This window comes from Crinia signifera, chromosome 6, assembly GCF_055691185.1.
Source record: "Crinia signifera chromosome 6, ASM5569118v1, whole genome shotgun sequence".
Taxonomy (NCBI): Eukaryota; Metazoa; Chordata; class Amphibia; order Anura; family Myobatrachidae; genus Crinia; species Crinia signifera.
Window position 1 is genome coordinate 114,048,561 of NC_139222.1, and position 14,619 is coordinate 114,063,179.

The 14,619-nt window shown below is 43.3% G+C and overlaps 1 protein-coding gene across 1 annotated transcript in view; it reads left to right on the plus strand.

The window, feature by feature from the left end:
* LOC146008000 (chloride channel CLIC-like protein 1) overlaps positions 1 to 14,619 on the plus strand; it is a 338,327-nt gene that overhangs the window by 150,791 nt on the left and 172,917 nt on the right. The window contains exon 3 of the mRNA XM_083146841.1: positions 926 to 1,384. Coding sequence (XP_083002967.1) covers positions 977 to 1,384 — 408 coding nt within the window. The 5' untranslated portion in view covers positions 926 to 976. The remainder of the gene's footprint in view (positions 1 to 925; positions 1,385 to 14,619) is intronic.

Sequence of the window (14,619 nt, forward strand, 5' to 3'; positions counted from 1 at the left end):
AGTGCCATATACGTAATGTCCCCCGTAGTGCCATATACGTATATGTCCCCGGTAGTGCCATATACGTAATGTCCCCCGTAGTGCCATATACGTAATGCCCCAGGTAATACTCATCACCTCTGCTTCTGTGGCTCTCCTTCTGCGTGGGTAGCTCTGTTCCCTCTGCTGCTGGTAGCTCTGTCCCCTTTTAAGCATATGCTGTCAATCACAGGGGGTTGCAATGCGTTTCTTGCTGCCGGTGCTGCTGCCTGTCAGACACTGTGACAGAAACAGTTTGGGCAGCAACAGGACCGCACTACATTGCCTTGAACAGTCTCTGTTCTGAAAATTTGCAGGGCAGCGACTGCACACCAATCTCTGCTCAGTGAAAGTCGCCTGCCCTATATCGTACTGTTTGGTGTAAGATAAAATGATGGCATCTCCTAAGTAATTTGTATTCCTTCACTCTCCTTAAAGGCACATTTTATTGTATGACTAGAAGCATGTGTTAGTCTAAAGTAGTGTTCCCCAACCTCTGTCCTTAAGACACTCTTTTAAAGGTTTTGGAGAAAGCTTAATTTGAGCAGAGGTGACTTAATTTGTCCCTAAGTTATTATTATTTATTGTCCTTTACTCAAGCACAGATATCCTTAAAACCTTAACTGTTCGTGTGCCTTAAGGATCAGTGTTGGGAAAGTGTTACAACAACCCTAGTTATGATTCTGGTCTCCACTCCATTTGTATGCCAGTGAGATCTGTTCTCTTTGCATGCTCTCATTTCTGCCAGCTACTGCCCCTTTCCCACATTTGGCTACAATTTGGATTTTCACCAGCACTTGGTGTCAGCTTTTTTGTTACATGCTGTGAGATTTCCAACGCATTCAGTAAACAAAGTTTTAGTACAGTAGTTTTCTACATGGTTTAACATATTTTCTTTCCCTTGTAGGCTGCAGAGGAACTTTTTTTAAATATTGAGGAAGAAGTTGATGCCGGCAGAATGGGAATGACCTTTAGCTGGATTTCAAACAAGATCGTTTTTTTAAAGCACATGTTAGTGGGCTTACCGGATACAGAACCTGCTCTTCCTCCTCCATGGTCCCTAGAGTCACCTTTTCAGAACTGGACTGTTTACTCCAAAACTTCTCTTGCTGCCTCAATGGCTTTCTTTGCCATCTTCATCATTCTACACCTGCATAAAAGAACTACTGCCCCTACAAAGATTATGGTCAGAAGAGCATCAGCCTATTTGATGAAGGACCCGGTTCTATATGAGCAACCCCTGCTGTTCACATGGAGCCATTCTCTTGCTCTGCTTCTCATACTTTCCCTGTTTGTATCGATTCCATGGGAATGGGTTCGTTTATATCAAATTGAAGTGGCCAAGAAAACATCGATCCTCTCAGAGGTAAGAAAGACAATAAATAGGAATCCACGGTGCAATCATATTGGTGGTTAACGTTTCTGTTCAGTTGCGTTATCAAAATTAGATATATTAGGGAGAAACTAGATATACCTAAATGTTGGGGTTAAAGTGGGCGGGGAGAGGTGGAACTGGATTCCACCACATGTGATGGTAGGGGGAACTCTGTTCTACCTCCACCACAGCCCTGCACAATAATTCTGACCGAAAAGCCCGTCTCCGCAGCTTCAGTATGGGAAGCTGCTGGTGGGATAGAACAGGTTTGTGTATAAAGGGCACTTACTGTAGTCATTTTGTGTAAGGTTTATTACGGCTGCAGGCATTATGTGAATAAGCAATACTACTGGCATTATGTGTAGGTGACAATACTGTATGGCATGGGTCCTCAAACTGCGGCCCTCCAGATGTTGTGAAACTACAAATCCCAGCATGCATTGCCACAGTTTTGCTATAAGGGAGTGTTAAAACTGTGGCAAGGCATGCTCGGATTTGTAGTTTCACAACATCTGGAGGGCCGAAGTTTGAGGACCCATGCTGTATGGCATACATGTATAAGGAGTACTACTGTTTAGCATAACTTTAATAAGGGGCACTACTATGTGTCATAATGTAAATAAGGGGTACTACTATGAAGTGTAATTTGATTTAGCTACTGTGTGGTTCTGCCCATCTTCTGTTAGTATATCATTGGCCATGTCCATAAGAGGCATGGCATAGAAACATTAAATCTGCCCTTTTACAGTTAGGGTTGGTTTAACCTTTTGCAGAGAGAGGCCTTGGGCCTTTCACAATGTTGCTATGCTGTCCATAAAGTCCTGGCTATGGCCCTGGTGGCTGTATAGCAGATTTAATGACAATGATTTATATTTTATGATTTACTTACTATGTATTTTTGTAGTTAAATATTTAGGGTTAGCATACCCTCCAACTGTACCTTTTTGGCCTCTACCAGCCAAAACGTACCAGGTTTCTGGGTCCCCAACTGTCCATTGAAAGTATAAGAAAGGGCAGAAATCAGTCCAAATTTGGAAAGAGGCTCTTTCCAAATTTGTACCTATTTCTGCTCTTCAAATGTTTGAGGGTATGAGTTAGATGTGCTAAGCCTTAGAGAAAGACAAAGTTGAGAGATAAAGTACAAGCCGATCAGCTCTTAACTGCCATGTTGTATAATCTGTGTGTGCTGACTGAGCATAGGTAACAGCACTTAACCAGAGATGCCAACAGGTCCTCGACAAATAACACCTTTATACTGTGTTCAGCATATCAATTAAATAAAATTTTGCTTCGACTGATTAAAGAGATCTAGCTTAACAGTTATTGTTTTTAGCCTAATAATTCTATGGTGTGTATGCTTCACCAGGGGGGTTGTCTAAATTGTGTAGAATCTGCTCCCAATATACCGATGTGTCATATATATATATATATATATATATATATATATATATATATATATATATATATATATATATATATATACCTGCTATTGTATTAAATGGTCCTTCTTGTTGCGCAATGCCATGGCGGGACTCTGTGGCATCGCACACTTCCCAACATGACCCATTCCAGGAGGGACAAAATGCTCTGCTTCTGGACTTCCTGGCCACTGACCATTGCAGAGGTGGGACTGCACCACTGTCCAAATTTCAAATAGGGAAGCCACACCTATAGTGAGTCCTGGACTGTAGTACATGGGGCGGCAGTTGTTGAGGCTCCCCATGTGAATTTTGGACTTTGCTGCAGCCCTGCCACCAGCATGGAAGTCCAGGAACAGAGCATCTTGTCCCTCCTGGAAAGGGTCATGTTGGGAGGTATTGCATTGGGTGTAGTTTTCTGACTTTCTCCATTACATAGCATCTTATTTGCAAAATGCAGTGCCTTCTGTGGATTAAAATTGTATGTAACATATCTGTGACTGTGGCTGTATCTGCATAGAAAATGTTACACATTTCATGTTATATACTACTTCATAGTGTGGGGTGTCCTTGTCGCACTGCTTTCTTCATTTGAGTGGGTTGATCCTGTCGGACTGCCTTTTAACATAGCTGGTCTCTTGTTACTGTTTTTTGTCTACTGTACAGTATATTACAATAAACCGGGTATTGTTGTTGCCCAGCAGCTGTGTGTGTGTGTGTGTGTGTATAGTTTTTTTTCTGTTGTAACTTGCTAACCATATAAGAGCAATAAATGTAATTTGCTTGTGTATGTTCTTTGGTCTCGGATACAGCTTAAAAGCAGCTGGTCAACAGGAGACTGAATTCCTGTTCCAGCCCTGGTACCAGTTACCATTAAGACTGATTAACAAGAAAAAGAGTAAATACTATGGGAAATATTGCTCTTTTTTTTCCAGTTTAAAAATTTGAAAATTAAGTGTCTTAAACTGCATCAGTAGTCTCCCTAAGGAACCTTATTTATTTGTAAAAGTATCTTATTAAAGTGGACCTGTCACCTATAAACAGGTCTTGTGGTCTCAGGCAAATAAATATTATAATAAGAATTTTTATTTTCTATTTTTATAGAGCTATTATCCCATAGGACTTAAGCTGGGTACACACTAGGTGATATATCATTAATGATATGGACAATAACGCTAATGATACTGTGTCTGTATATCATTTAGTTTGCACATGCAGCTCAATCTGACATTATCGTCAGTGACTGCAGGTACAGGGTGGGGTGCATGAATGGTGACGTGACTAAATGGTGTGTATGCACTATATCGTTCTCCCTCAGTACCACGGATATAGCTAATCATCATGTGTGCGCCCAGCTTTAGTCACTTTCAGGCATCAGAACCATGGTACATTGTACAAGGATTTGGTATTACAGAATATAGAAACCCACATGGAAATGATTAAACAAAAACCTAGAGTGCGCAATAAGCATATTGCAGGGCTTGGGCAGACATTTGTGGTATTCATTTCTACAGATATATACCCATGAAGGGTACCAGATGAGGACGTCATCTTGGGTGCACTACATAGGATTACCTTGTTGGAGTTGGTTATGCCTGGAAGACATGACCCAATATGGGTGGTTGCAGCATCTTATCACTGAGTGAATTCCGTCCTACCATAATTGTCCGGTCCACATATTTTTTCATCCCATGCACAACCATAGCAGATGAGGCAGCAGTGTTGGGCAGACTACAAAGGTTATACTGTGGGAGCTAAGTAATACAAGCACCCAGGGCATACAGTACATGGGGAAAACTGATGTGTGTAGTATCATGTACCCTGTATTGATACATCCACATGAAGTACATTCTCCCCACAGGAGTTATAGCATACGGGATTAACATACAATGGAGCGGAAACATGCAGTACAAAGCAGGTAACTGTAAAAACAAAGAACAGAGAAGCAGCTCAGTGGATAATCTGTGTTGGAACCACATGCTGACTGATGGAGAAGTCAGTAAAGGTATAGCATACAGTAGGGGTTACAGAACAGCAGAGTTGAACACAGTGATTGAAGTAATGGTGGGGACAGAATAAGAATGGGCCAGCAATATAAAAGTCAAAGTCCAGAGTATAACAATGCGAGAAGCAGGTCCATTGATGCTGGCTCCTGTACCCTTAATCTATGGAGGTATGAAGGGAGTCCCAAAGCAGAGGAAAGACTGTACTCTGTGCAGATGATACCGATGTCTCCATGAAGGATGGCAGTGCCAGCATGTTTATATCCCTTAGACCAGCACTCTAGATACAGTGCTATTGGATAGCGAGGTATAGAGGCAATGTAGTGCAGTTGGGGCAGCAGAAGCCTCAGTTAGCAGCAGAGTTGTGATATTACTAGGGCCTGCTGAAAAGCAGCCTGTGGCACTGTGGGTAAAGTGCGTATCCGTGGACTCTATATTAAAGTGGCTGTCCTGCTCACAAAGCCTGCCCCGTCTGGCTTTAGGGAGGACCTCAAGAGCCTTACACACAGTGGGCAGTGTTCAATGCGGGTTCGAGCAGCCAGTGAGGGGGTTAAATGATGGGATCACAGAAAACAAGTGATCCTTGCTGTTTAACCCCAGCAAGCGACCGCTATCTGTGGGAACCACATTGTTGACATAGGGTTTTCACTTTGTTTGGGGCGACAGGCGGTATATCATGCCCTACCATACACTAGGTCAGTGGTCAGGGAACTCGGTCTTCATTACCAGTGGCGTGCGGTGGGGTGAGGCAGGTGAGGCACAGCCTTTCCTGTCATACTAGCGTTTATGCCGGCATTTTGAATTGATATGTCAAAAATGTATCAAAAAAATCGGTACTTGTTTCCTAGCACGGCGCCAGCGATAAAGATTGTATCCGTCGGGACCCCCCAAAATCGCGTCCATCGCATGCAACCAAATCGCATGCGATGCGATCGACGCGATTTTTACATTGGAATCAATGTAAAATGGTCCCTGAGACCCGATTTTACATTGGCCCCAATGTTAAATGGCCCCCAGACCCCAATTTTTATTGTTTCCCAACCCTGATGGGTCAAATGCCCCCCCCATTGTTAACGCCACCCCACGATCAACGCCAACCCGAAGCGTGGCGAGCGCAGCGAGGCCACGAGGGGCGTTGGCACACGTCCTCCGACCTTTTCATACCCCCACTATCCACGTCTGCGTGGAGTTGATTTTATATAGTGTGGCGAGCGCAGCGAGCCACTGAGCCCGAAGCGTGGTGAGCGGACGCGCATTACTTCACAGGTATTACACGTCCCCTCGCGGGGCTCGCTGCGCTCGCCATGCTTCGGCCTCGTTGGTTAGCTGCGCTCGCCACACTATATACAATCAACTCCACGCCAACGTGGATAGTGGGGGTATGAAAAGGTCGGAGGACGCGTACCGCCGGCTCGCTGCGCTCGCCACACTTCGGGTTGGTGTTCATCGTGGGGTGGCGTTAACAATGGGTGGGGCGGGGGGGAATAACTCATGTAAAATACCCATAAGGGTGGGTATACAATGAAAAATCGGGTCCATTGCCCCATTTAACATTGTTCCCTATGTAAAATCGCGATTTTTTTAGTTGTCGGGGAAAAGGCTAAAAATAGCCCTGAAATCGCGTCGGTCGCGTCCATCGCATACCTTAACTTAAGGTATGCAATCACCTACGACGGGCGCCATGCTAGGAAACCAGTACCAAAAAATGTTATTTTTATTATTCTAATCATTTTTGTAGTCAAAACTCTGGAGTAAAACGTCTATGGCAGGTGAGGCAGTGCCTCACCTGGCTACCTTTTCTGCACATCTCTTCTCAAAACTCAGCGAATCTCCAGCAGTATATAGTGCTGCACATCTGTATAATGCTGGTATGTACCCAATGGCCCATATATTGTGTGCAAATCTGGCTCTGGTACTTGCCAGGGACTCTTGAGCCATTTACCTCACCACACGTCTCTGCTCATTACCCCACACAGTGCATGTTTTGCTGGTAACCCAGCAGGTGCACAGGTGTACTACTTACTCAGACACATTTTATAAAGTCCGCAGGTGGAGTTAATTATTTCACTTGTGATTTTGTGAGGAGACCTGCAAAACATGCACTGCGTGGGATAATGAGGACCGAGTCCTGACCACTGCACTAGGTGGGGGAGGGTGAATACAATAGTGTGTCGAGCATAGCGAGCACAGCACAAAAAAAAGGCTAAAAGGCCATGTCGACTTTTTCACTGTCAACATTCTCAATATCACCCTAGTGCATGTGCCGACCTTTTGTCCCTGTCGACCTTGGGCATGTCAATCTTTTGTCTGTGTCAACCTGAGGCCTGTCGACCTTCAGGGGTTGACCCAATGTATGTCAACCTTTATTTGGTCAACCTAATGACCTTTACCCATGAAAACACAATCCAAATTCATCCAGTAGTTTTTGTGTGATACCGGAACGAACAGACAGACAAAAATTTAGAATGTCTCCATAGTTCAAAAACGGTTTTATTTTATGCACGGTTACATACTTCTTAGAATCACCCACTTCTACAAAGATCTGGACTTCTTCAGCGAGGACTTTTTGGTGTAAATTTAAATAAGATGAGCAACATACCATGGTGCTTGGCATGAGATGTTCTATTTAACCCAGTGCACCAAATTCACTTCACATGTTTCCTCCTGGGGGGTTTGAAGCTTAACCTCTTCATTACTGCAACATCTTTTCTGGAGGAGGATGAAAGCTTCATAAATCCAGCTCTGCCTCCAAAACAACAAATGGCAAATGGAAGTTGTAAAATAATACCGCAAGGAACACTTTGCTCCCCATCGGACAGAAAGAAGAAGGAACCAGTTTCATGAGTGGTGACACTTTGGCTGTACATCTGTGGCTCTTCTTATTCCCCTCTTTCTTGGCTGTCAGCCACTAAACCCATCCACTGTATTCTTTTTCTTTCATGATCCCTGCGTGCATCCCCTCATCTCATGTGAGTCTTAATGTGTTTTGTGACTAATATAACCACAGGCAGTGGTTCTCTTTCATGCCTCCTGGCATGACGCAGCTGGACTATGTACTTACGTTGTCATGTGTATTGTTTGTTTACAACTTTATCTATGAAACAGAAATTGTTAAAACTAAAACCATAACCCACCTTCTCAAACTGGTAGAACAATGTAACACACAAATGTGAGATACCATTACAATTGGATTAAAATCTGATTGTTTTATAATGATCCTGCTAGAGTGCGGGGACAGCATGCGTGCACTTAAAAAGGTGCGTGAACAACATAGGAAGAGGGTGTGGCTATGCCGGTGTCATTATTGGGGGTATGCACAGTCGCTGCAGTCGATGATGGGGGTGCATCTGGCACCTACGGAGGTTCTGATCTTACCCTAAACTCTCCACTTAATGTGAATAGATGCTGTATTTCCTTTTAAAAAATGTAATAAAACAGCCTAGCGTGACCAATAGGTTTACATTGGTGAATTTTTCACCTGTCCTCTTTGGAAGGTTTGGTTCATCTACCCTTGTTCCTTTTTGTCATTAATCTCACTTTTTTTTGTTTTTAAGTCATATTGAGATTGAAAGAAACAGGCCAAAACCTGTCAAATTTGGCCCCGTTTCCGACAAAAGCACGTGGATTGGCAGCTATTCATGGATTCGACTAAAAAAAAGTCTGAAACTGCCGTTTTCCAACAAATGGCAGTTTCCTACTCTATTTAAATCGCTGCAGTCGATGATGGGGGTGCATCTGGCACCTACCTTTGTTGTTTTTTTAATTTCTTTTAATAGGCAATCATTTAATGGGGGTTATTTGGAGATATGTTTTGAGTAACCTTAACATTATCCAATGACAGTAAATTGTGGAATATTTTGAGTACTGCTATTAATATGTGAAATTTCCAGTGAATTGTCCTGTAGTGCTGAACATTTTCCACAAGGCTAATCTATTATGTTTCACCTAGATTTGGATTTTAAAGCAGTCTGCAAATTGAGGAAAAATGAATGACCGCTCCCATTTTAGCCATGTATTTATAGTTTTTGTGTGTGATGTAAAGCAGACACCATTTGTTGCACTGTCACATAATTGGGTCAATTTACTAAATAAGTAATTAGCAATATTTGTGTTTGGAACCTGATTGTCAGAGGCTGTAATCTATGTATGACAAATGACTGTCATTTCTGAACACAGACTGTGTGTGGTGGGGTCTTTGTCCTGTTTGTGCAGTATACTGCAGTCATTAGGAAGCTGTGTTATTATAGGAATAGTTGCTGGAGAGGTCCTACAACAGGGGTGGCCAAATTGGTCCTCGAGATCTACCAACGGTCCGCATTTTACAAAATTACCTTGCAGGTGCACAGCTGCAGTCATTACTAACTGTCACATTTTCAAACCTGCTGCATTCATTCCTACTATAGATTCACAGGTTGCCTGAAAAACATGAACTGTTGATAGGTCTTAAAGAACTGGTTTGGTCACCCCTGTCCTACAATGTCTAGGCAGATAATCAATGGCTCATCACCATGCTGGAGAGGAGGGGGAACAATCAGAACCTGCACATGTCCTCCTCTGCTTGCAATTTAATTTCCTTATCATGAAAAACTATATAGGTACTGCACATACAAACTCTTTGCAGATCACTTCAAACAGTAGATGAAAATTATTCCTACAGTAGGTACTAATGAGTCTCGTCTGCAATGCTAAACAGTGCCCCACCCATCCATCCCACACATTGAGATAAGTGCTAAACTTTTGTGCTGAGCAATTTAGGGAGGGCAATTTTTTTCTGGTGTCTAGATCGCTCATAGATCGCTTATACACATGCAGCAATCTGTGCTAAGTGATTTTGCTGAGCAAGTTAGCTAAGCAACACAAGAGGAAATGAGGAGAGCTCACAGGGAGAGGCAGGGGAGTGGCTCACAGGGAGAGGCAGGGGAGTGGCTCACAGGGAGAGGCAGGGGAGTGGTTATAAAGCTCTAGATAGCTCATTATGTACAGATGGAGCCCCTCTCATTCTTGCTTAGCTTCCGCCAGAGCGTCCCCGCTGGCGAGAGTCGGTTAAGAGGGATTCCATCAGAGTGGAATGCGCACGCGTCCCAGTCTCCCAGCAGCTGGGCGGCGGGACCCTGCATGTCTCCGCTTTAGAGAGACTGGCAGGGTTAGGGGGGGAGGTCGGACGATGGGGACCGTTGGTAGCGCCGGAGAGCTCCTTTGCCACTGGGCGCACAAGTGTCTCGTGTGCGCGCGCCCCCTGGTGGGTGCTGGCGATGGAATCGCCAGCCCCTGCAAAGATGTCTTGTGCTCCATCTGTATACACGGAGCAATGTGAAGTTAACTGCTAAGCAATCTGACTAGAAATATATACTACATGCAGTCAAGAATTAGTTATCGCTCAGGGGGTATACGCAGTGTAAACCATGCTTAATTTCTAGTCCGATTACTTCGGAAACAGCTTAAGATTGTCTGTATGCCCCTTATTCTGAAAATTTCTGAAAATATTATTTAGTTTAGTAGTGTGTTTGCTTACATTACTGGGTGTCTTCCTCTGTAATGTTTAAAAATGTTTTTGTAATGCATTTTCTTTTTTTATTTCCTTTTTTTTTTTTTTATGTATAAAAATAAATAATTTTACGGTAAACCACTTTTGTGCCACAGTTTCTGTGGCTTGAGCTTGTAGATGACAAGCAATGAAAGACTCAATGGGGGTAAGAGGGAATTATAGGTAAGGTCCATAGTAACTGAACATTTTGTCACATTACAGAAGCTTTTTTGAATAGCTAAACCTGGCTAAATGAAAGAAAAGCTGAGTGTTGTCAGATAATCTAATATTCAAACACTGTTTCTTCTGTGTACGTTCTGAGTGATACTAGATCAGAGCTGTGGGAGTAACTAGAGCTTTGTGGGGCCCTATAGCAAAATTTTGAAAGTGCCCCCCATGGAAAAAACCACACCATCCTTCACAGTAGAACTTTTCATCTGCTGGAGGGGGCAGACAGATGCAAGGGAGAAGATAGATGGCAGAGAGCGGGTAGATGGACGCTTGATGGTAGGGAGGTGACAAAGGGCGGTAGGGATGGTATATAGAGATACATGTGCCGCTTAAGTATAACTGGCCTTTACTGTGGAAGCTGGCCACCCGCTGTCACGCAGCCCCCCTGCCGGGCGATGCCCGACCTCAGTGCTGTGGTCACCCGCCTCCCCCCACAGAACCCTGACAGTCATGAGCGGACAGTCGGACCCCACCACCCGCAACTACCCGGCATCTGAGGTAACCTGGACTCCGGCCGACCGCTGCACCGACACACCCGACAGATGTTAGTGGTGTACTGGTCTCCCAATGGCCACAATATTATATATACAACAAGTGGGTGTGGTCCCCGTATTGCGCTAATCAGTCATTTAGCAGCAACTCCAATAAATCTCTCCTGTTAGTGAGAGATAGCTATGGATACAGAAAAAAATGGATATTGGAGTGCCCTAGGTTCTTGTACCGCTCAAAACCAATGTGCAAAACGTTTTCCAATAAAACTGTCAAATCTGTTATAAGATGTAGTACTTTATTAACCCCTTACCGCCGCAGCCTGTTTTTGCCTTCCTGACAGAGCCCTTTTTTTCAAATCTGACATGTATCACTTTATGTGGGGATAACTTTTTATTGCTTTTACTTATCCCAGTGATTTTGAGATTGTTTTCTCGTGACACATTGTACTTTAAGTTAGTGGTAAATTTTGGTCAATACAGTCTGTGTTTTTTTGTGAAAAATACCAAAATGTCGTAAAAAAATTGAAAATTTTGCAAAATGTTAAATTTTCTGCTTGTGAGACAAATAATCATACCACTCAAAATAGTTAATAACTAACAAAGACCATATGTATACTTTATGTTGCCATCATTATTTCAACCTCCTTTTAATTTTTTTGGACACTAGGAGGCTTAAAATATGAATAGCAAATTCTCAAATTTTCAAGAAAATTTCAAACACTGATTTTTTTAGGGACCAGTTCAGTTCTGATGTGACTTTGAGGGACTTGTATGTGAGACACCCCCATAAATGATGCCATTTCAAAAACTGCACCCCTCACAGTATTCAAAACAGCATTTTGGAAGTTTGTTAACCCTTTAGGTGTTTCACAGGAATTAAATCAAAGTGTAGGTGAAATTTCTAAATTTCATTTTTTTTGCAGATTTTCAATTTTAATACATTTTTCTAAGGAACACAGTAGATTTTACTAGAGAAATGTGACTAAAAATTGATTCCTCCAATTCTTTTGTTTTCATAAATATCCTATATGTGGCCCTAGTGTGCACGTTGACCAAACCAAAGGCTTCATAATAGGAGCACCTACTTGATTTTGGAGCCTCCTTTTTATGAGATTATTTTTTAGGCACCATGTAGGTTTCTAGGCACCATAAGATGCTAAAAGTTAGGAACCCCCCCACAAGTGACCCCATTTTGCAAACTACACCCCTCAGGGAATTCATCTAGGGGTATAGTGTACATTTCAAACCCCCAGGGGTTTCACCAATTTTGGTACAACTGGGCTGTGAAAATGAAAAATTACATTTTTTTACACAAAAATGCAGTTCTGGCTCAAAATTTTTCATTTTCACAAGGAATGAAGGAGACAAAGCACCCCAAAATCTGTGCCGCAATTTCTCCCGAGTACGGCAATGCCTCATATGTGACCAAAAAATACCATTTGGGTGCATGGCAGGACTCAGAAGGGAAGGAGTGATATTTGGATTTTGCAGCACAGATTCTGGTGGAATGAATGGTGGGTGCTATGTCGCATTAGCAAGACCCCCGAAGCACGGTGAAATGATGAACCTAATAATCCATAGATGTGTGGTATATTTTAAAACACTCCTTCATACATAGGCCGGGTTTGTCGGGGCAAGTTTCACAGTGGAAAATAGTTTGCTTTCTTATTCCCTTTTTATAGCAAACTTTGCACCTTTTTTGTGTCCTGCCCTTTTTTCCAGTGGAGGGGATTTCGTTAGGAAAATGCTGCCCTGATACAATACGGGGGCCAGTACTAGAAGTACTGGGGCCAGTACTAGAAGTACTGGGGCCCTCTGCCTGCTGGTTCCCAAATATTAGGCCCTTTATGACTTCCTCTTGAAAGTGCATAAATGTCCCCGTCTGGCTGGTAGAACGGAATAGTACGTAAGCGTTATACAGTGCCATCTGGATGATATACACGGCCAGCTTCTTATACCATATTTTTGTTTTCCGCAGGGCACTGTACGGCTTCAGTACCTGATCTGAAAGATCCACTCCGCCCATGTACTTATTGTAATCTAGGATACAAATAGGTTTTGAGGTGTGGGTACTGGTACCTCGTACAGGGACGGAGGTGGTACTGTCTCCGTGAATTGTTGTCAGTATAAGGACATCCCTCTTGTCCTTATATTTGACCAACAACATATTTTCGGTGGATTGTGCCCTGCTTTCACCCTTTCTCAGTAATTGGGCAACGTGCGTTTTTGGGAGGCCTCTTTGGTTCTTGCGCACAGTACCGCAAGCTGCTGTACCTCTTGAACCAAGGGCCTTAAACAGAGGGATGCTGGTGTAAAAGTTATCCACATAGAGGTGATAACCCTTATCCAGGAAGGGGTGCACTAAATCCCAGACAATCTTTCCACTAACACCTACGAGGGAGGGGGGGCATTCTGGCGGTTCAATTCTTGTGTCCTTCCCTTCATATACCCTAAACCTGTGGGTGTACCCTGAGGTACTTTCGCACAGCTTATACATTTTTATGGCATACCTTGCCCTCTTATTGGGAAGGTACTGGCGGAATTTAACCCTTCCTTTAAAATGTATAAGTTACTCGTCTACACAAATGAATTTTTCGGGGATGTACATCTCAGCAAATTTTGCGCTGAAATGATCAATGACCGGCCTGACTTTGAATAGCCGGTCAAAGGTGGGATCATCTCTGGGTGGGCACTGTGCATTATCGTTGTAATGCAAAAATTTAAGGATCGTCTCAAAACGAGTCCGGGTCATGGCCATACGATGAAGTGGGGTGCTGTACAGAACATCTGTACTCCAATATTGTCTAATTTCTGGCTTTTTAACTATGCCCATATGTAACACCAGATCCCAAAACGTCATCATCTCTACTGCATCTACAGGGGTCCACCTAGCAAATGATGACGTGGGGTTTTGAGCAATAAACTGCTGGGCATATAAATTACTTTGGTCCACCATTAAATTTATAAAATCATCAGAGAAAAATACTTTGAAAAAGTCAATTTCTTTGAGGCCTGTAGTATCAAATTGGATTCCTGGGTTGGCCAAAAACTCAGGAACCTGGGGCTCAAAATTGTCTGGTGGTGGGGTCCATACGGGATCAATCATTTGGAGGGGGGTCTCAGCTGCTCTACGGGGGCGTCTTTGAGGGGGTCCCTCATCACTAGAGGAGGAAGAGGAGCTTAAGACGAATGCAAATTCATCGCTTACATCACTGGCTGTGTCAGTGTCAGAGGCAATAAGGGCATATGCCTCCTCCGCTGAAAACAGTCTTTGGGATGATTGGGACATTTTTATTATTTTTGTGTTTGTGTAAGTGTAGTGTTTCAACACGTGTATAGTGTAGGGGGGGTACAAACTTTATTTCAACACGGGGGGGTATGTAGTGTGTATGTAGTGCTTTAACACGTGTAAGTGCACTTAAGGGGCAGCAGCTTCAAGGCAGCTTTTGGTACAACCTTGAAGGGGTTAAAAGAAAAAAAAAAAGCTCCTGCGCCAAAAATTGAGCACAGATGTTGGTCAGTAACGTCCGTCACTGATCAGCGCTCAGCGGCCACAGGA